The sequence below is a fragment of the Urtica dioica genome, chromosome 11 (assembly GCF_054948205.1).
Source record: "Urtica dioica subsp. dioica isolate 48M chromosome 11, U.dioica_male_clone48M_v1_H2, whole genome shotgun sequence".
Taxonomy (NCBI): Eukaryota; Viridiplantae; Streptophyta; class Magnoliopsida; order Rosales; family Urticaceae; genus Urtica; species Urtica dioica.
In genome coordinates this window covers 18104905-18108024 of record NC_142766.1, presented here as the reverse complement: position 1 = coordinate 18108024, position 3120 = coordinate 18104905, and the positions used below count along the sequence as shown (strand labels likewise).

At 44.5% G+C, this 3120-nt stretch overlaps 1 protein-coding gene across 1 annotated transcript; it reads right to left on the bottom strand.

The window, feature by feature from the left end:
* Positions 1–311: 311 nt before the first annotated feature.
* Positions 312–1796, bottom strand: LOC149381923 (uncharacterized). Its single transcript, XM_089601444.1, has 2 exons — positions 1264–1796; positions 312–369 (listed from the first exon to the last, which is right to left on the bottom strand). Exons 1-2 carry the CDS (start codon positions 1794–1796, stop codon positions 312–314), a joined length of 591 nt encoding a protein of 196 aa, XP_089457570.1.
* Between the last annotated feature and the right edge of the window lie 1324 nt (positions 1797–3120).

Here is a 3120-nt window from a genome sequence, read left to right as displayed (position 1 = left end):
CGAAGAATCCTAATCTGGATGCGACGGATCTTGATCTCGACTCGGAGTCAAGGGCTAGCGAAGAAGGCGACCAGGAATAGGATTTATAGTTGTTGTTTTTATATACTCTTTTTATATTTCTGTTAACCCGCTTGGGTTTTGAACAATCGGTCCGAGGTCGGATCTTCATTTTGTAATTTTTGTTTTTCCCTTTCGGGATTTGAGCAAGTGATCCTTGGTCGGATCTATATTTTGTGTAAATTTAGTTTCAAAAATTTGGTAAAGTAAAGTACTACTATTACTAGGTAATTTTTCTAAAAATTGTTCGTTAGTTATCTAGCCGCCCAGTTTACTTTGTCGAAATTGTTGAAAGATGATTTATGATAAGTACTACATAATGCGATACATAAGTAATTACGAACAGAGGAAAGAAAGATGAACAAATACTTGAAATTATAAGTTTGGCGACCAAGCCGCTTTTCGAAAAATTAACAAGTGAACATAATTCATGCGACCAAGCCGCTTTTTGAAAATGTAAACGCGATACATGCGACCAAGCCGCTTTTTAAAAGATTAACAAATAAACAAGTCAAACGTAAAATCGGCGAAGGTGCTCAGCGTTCCAGGGGTTTTTCTCCATATCGCCGCTCAACTGTTGTAGTCGGTAGGCCCCGTTTCCGAAGTCTTCTCGGATGATGTAGGGTCCCTCCCAGTTTGCGTTGAAGGCTCCTTCCTGGTGGATTTTGGTGTGGAGAAAAACTCTTCTGAGGACTTTGTCGCCGACTTTGAATGACTTTGGTCGGACTCTCCTGTTGAAATACCGAGAAACCTTTTGCTGGTTAGCTAGATTTCTCAATCTGGCGTTTTCTCTTTTTTCTTCTAACAGGTCTAGACTAATTTCAAGCATGTCGTTGTTTACCTTTGTTGAGTAATTTTCCCTTCTCATCGTTGGTATCAAGACGTCGGTCGGTATGGCCGCGTCGGAACCGTATGCGAGGGAGAAAGGTGTTTCGCCAGTTGCGGAGTGCTCGGTGGTCCTGTATGACCAGAGGACTTCTTGAAGCATATCCACCCACTCTGACTTTTGCTCGTCTAACTTTGTTTTCAGGCCGTGTTTTATTGTTTTGTTGACGGCCTCCACCAATCCATTGGATTGTGGTCTGACTGCATCCTCCTCGGCCTGTTGGCAAAGCTCCGATTAGGTCTATTCCCCATTCTGCGAATGGGATCGGGCATGAGAGGGTGATGAGCGGATTAGGTGGAAGCCTCGGGATGTTTGAGAACTTCTGACACTTGACGCATCTTTGCGTCATGTGCCGTGCATCGGCCTTTAATGTCGGCCAGTAGAGTCCTTGTCGGATGATCTTTTGCGCCAATGCTTCGCCTCCGATGTGACTTCCGCATATCCCTTCATGGATTTCCTTGAGAGCGTATTCGGCTTCGTCTTCATCTAGGCACTTGAGTAGAGCTTGGGAAAATCCCCTTTTGTAGAGATTCTGACCTTCGAGGAAATATCGGGCAGCTCTGAACTTCAGACTTCTAGCCTCGTTCTTGTCGTTGGGTAGAGTTCCCTGCTGCAAGTATTTCCTGATCGGAGTTTGCCAAGACTTTCTTTGCTCGACATGAAGCACGTGGGTGGCCTGCTCGATGCTGGGCTGCCCAATTTTGATCACTGGGATTGACTCTGAGTCTGATCCTTGAGTAGCGTGCTTTGCTAACGCGTCGGCCTCTACGTTCATGGCTCTTAGGACTTGAGTGATCTCGCAAAGTTCGAATTCGTTTGCTAAGTTTTTAGCCTTCTCGGCATATAGCGACATCTTTTCGCCTTTTGCCTGAAATTCACATTTCATTTGATTAACAATTAACTGAGAATCCGAATATACTTTGAGCTTTTTGATTTCTAAATCTTTTGCTATTTGCAGCCCATGTATCATAGCTTCGTACTCAGCTTCATTGTTTGAAGTGTTAAAATCGAATTTTAAAGCGAATTTTACCTTGTCTCCTTCTGGACTGGATAGCGCAATTCCGACCCCGGACCCCTTTTCGTTGGCTGCTCCGTCTACATACATGTCCCAAATCGGGAATTCGACTGGCCTGTATGTGAACTCTGCAATGAAGTCGGCGACTGCTTGTCCTTTTATTGCTGGTCGGGGGCTGAAGTGTATATCATATTGTGTCAACTCAATTGACCATTTCATTAGCCTTCCGGATACGTCAGGCTTTTGCAGCACCTGGCGCAGTGGGAAATTGGTGAGGACCGTAATCGGATGTGCAAGGAAGTAGTGTTTTAGCTTCCGAGAAGCAGTGATGAGGGCGAAAGCTAGCTTTTCGAGTTCCGGGTATCTTCCTTCTGCCTCGTTAAGACGCCGCGAAGTATAATAGACCGGGACCTGGTGTTTACCCTCATTCTTGATTAGTGCTGAGCTTACTGCATGCTCCGAGACGGCTAGGTAGATCTCCAAGGGCTCTCCCTCCTGTACTTTTCTCAAAGTCGGAGGCCATGCCAAGTGTTCCTTTAGAGATTCGAAGCTTTCGTCGCACTGCTTGGTCCATTCAAATTCTTTGGAGCCTCTGAGTATATTGAAGAAATGAATGCTTCGGTCGGTAGACCGAGAGATAAAGCGACTTAGTGCAGCTATGCATCCCGTCAATTTTTGCACCTCTTTGATGTTTCGTGGTGGTCTCATGTTCCATAGGGCTGTGATCTTCTCTGTATTCACTTCAATGCCTCGTTCATGAACGATGAAACCCAAGAATTTTCCTGCGGACACACCAAATGTACATTTTAGAGGATTCAATTTCATGCGATATTGCCTTAATAAGTCGAATGATCTTCTAAGATCATTCGTATGTTCAACTATTTTTCGGCTCTTAACTAACAAGTCATCAATGTATGCTTCCATTGTGATCCCGAGTAATTCGGCGAACATTCGATTTACTAATCTTTGATATGTTGCTCCAGCATTTTTTAACCCGAAAGGCATTACCGTATAACAGTATAGCCCCCGATCAGTTATGAATGCCGTGTGGTCCTGGTCGGGACCGTACATAGGGATTTGATTGTAGCCAGAGTAGGCATCCATGAAACTTAGGATTTCATGACCTGCTGTGGCGTCTACTAACTGATCAATTCTCGGCATA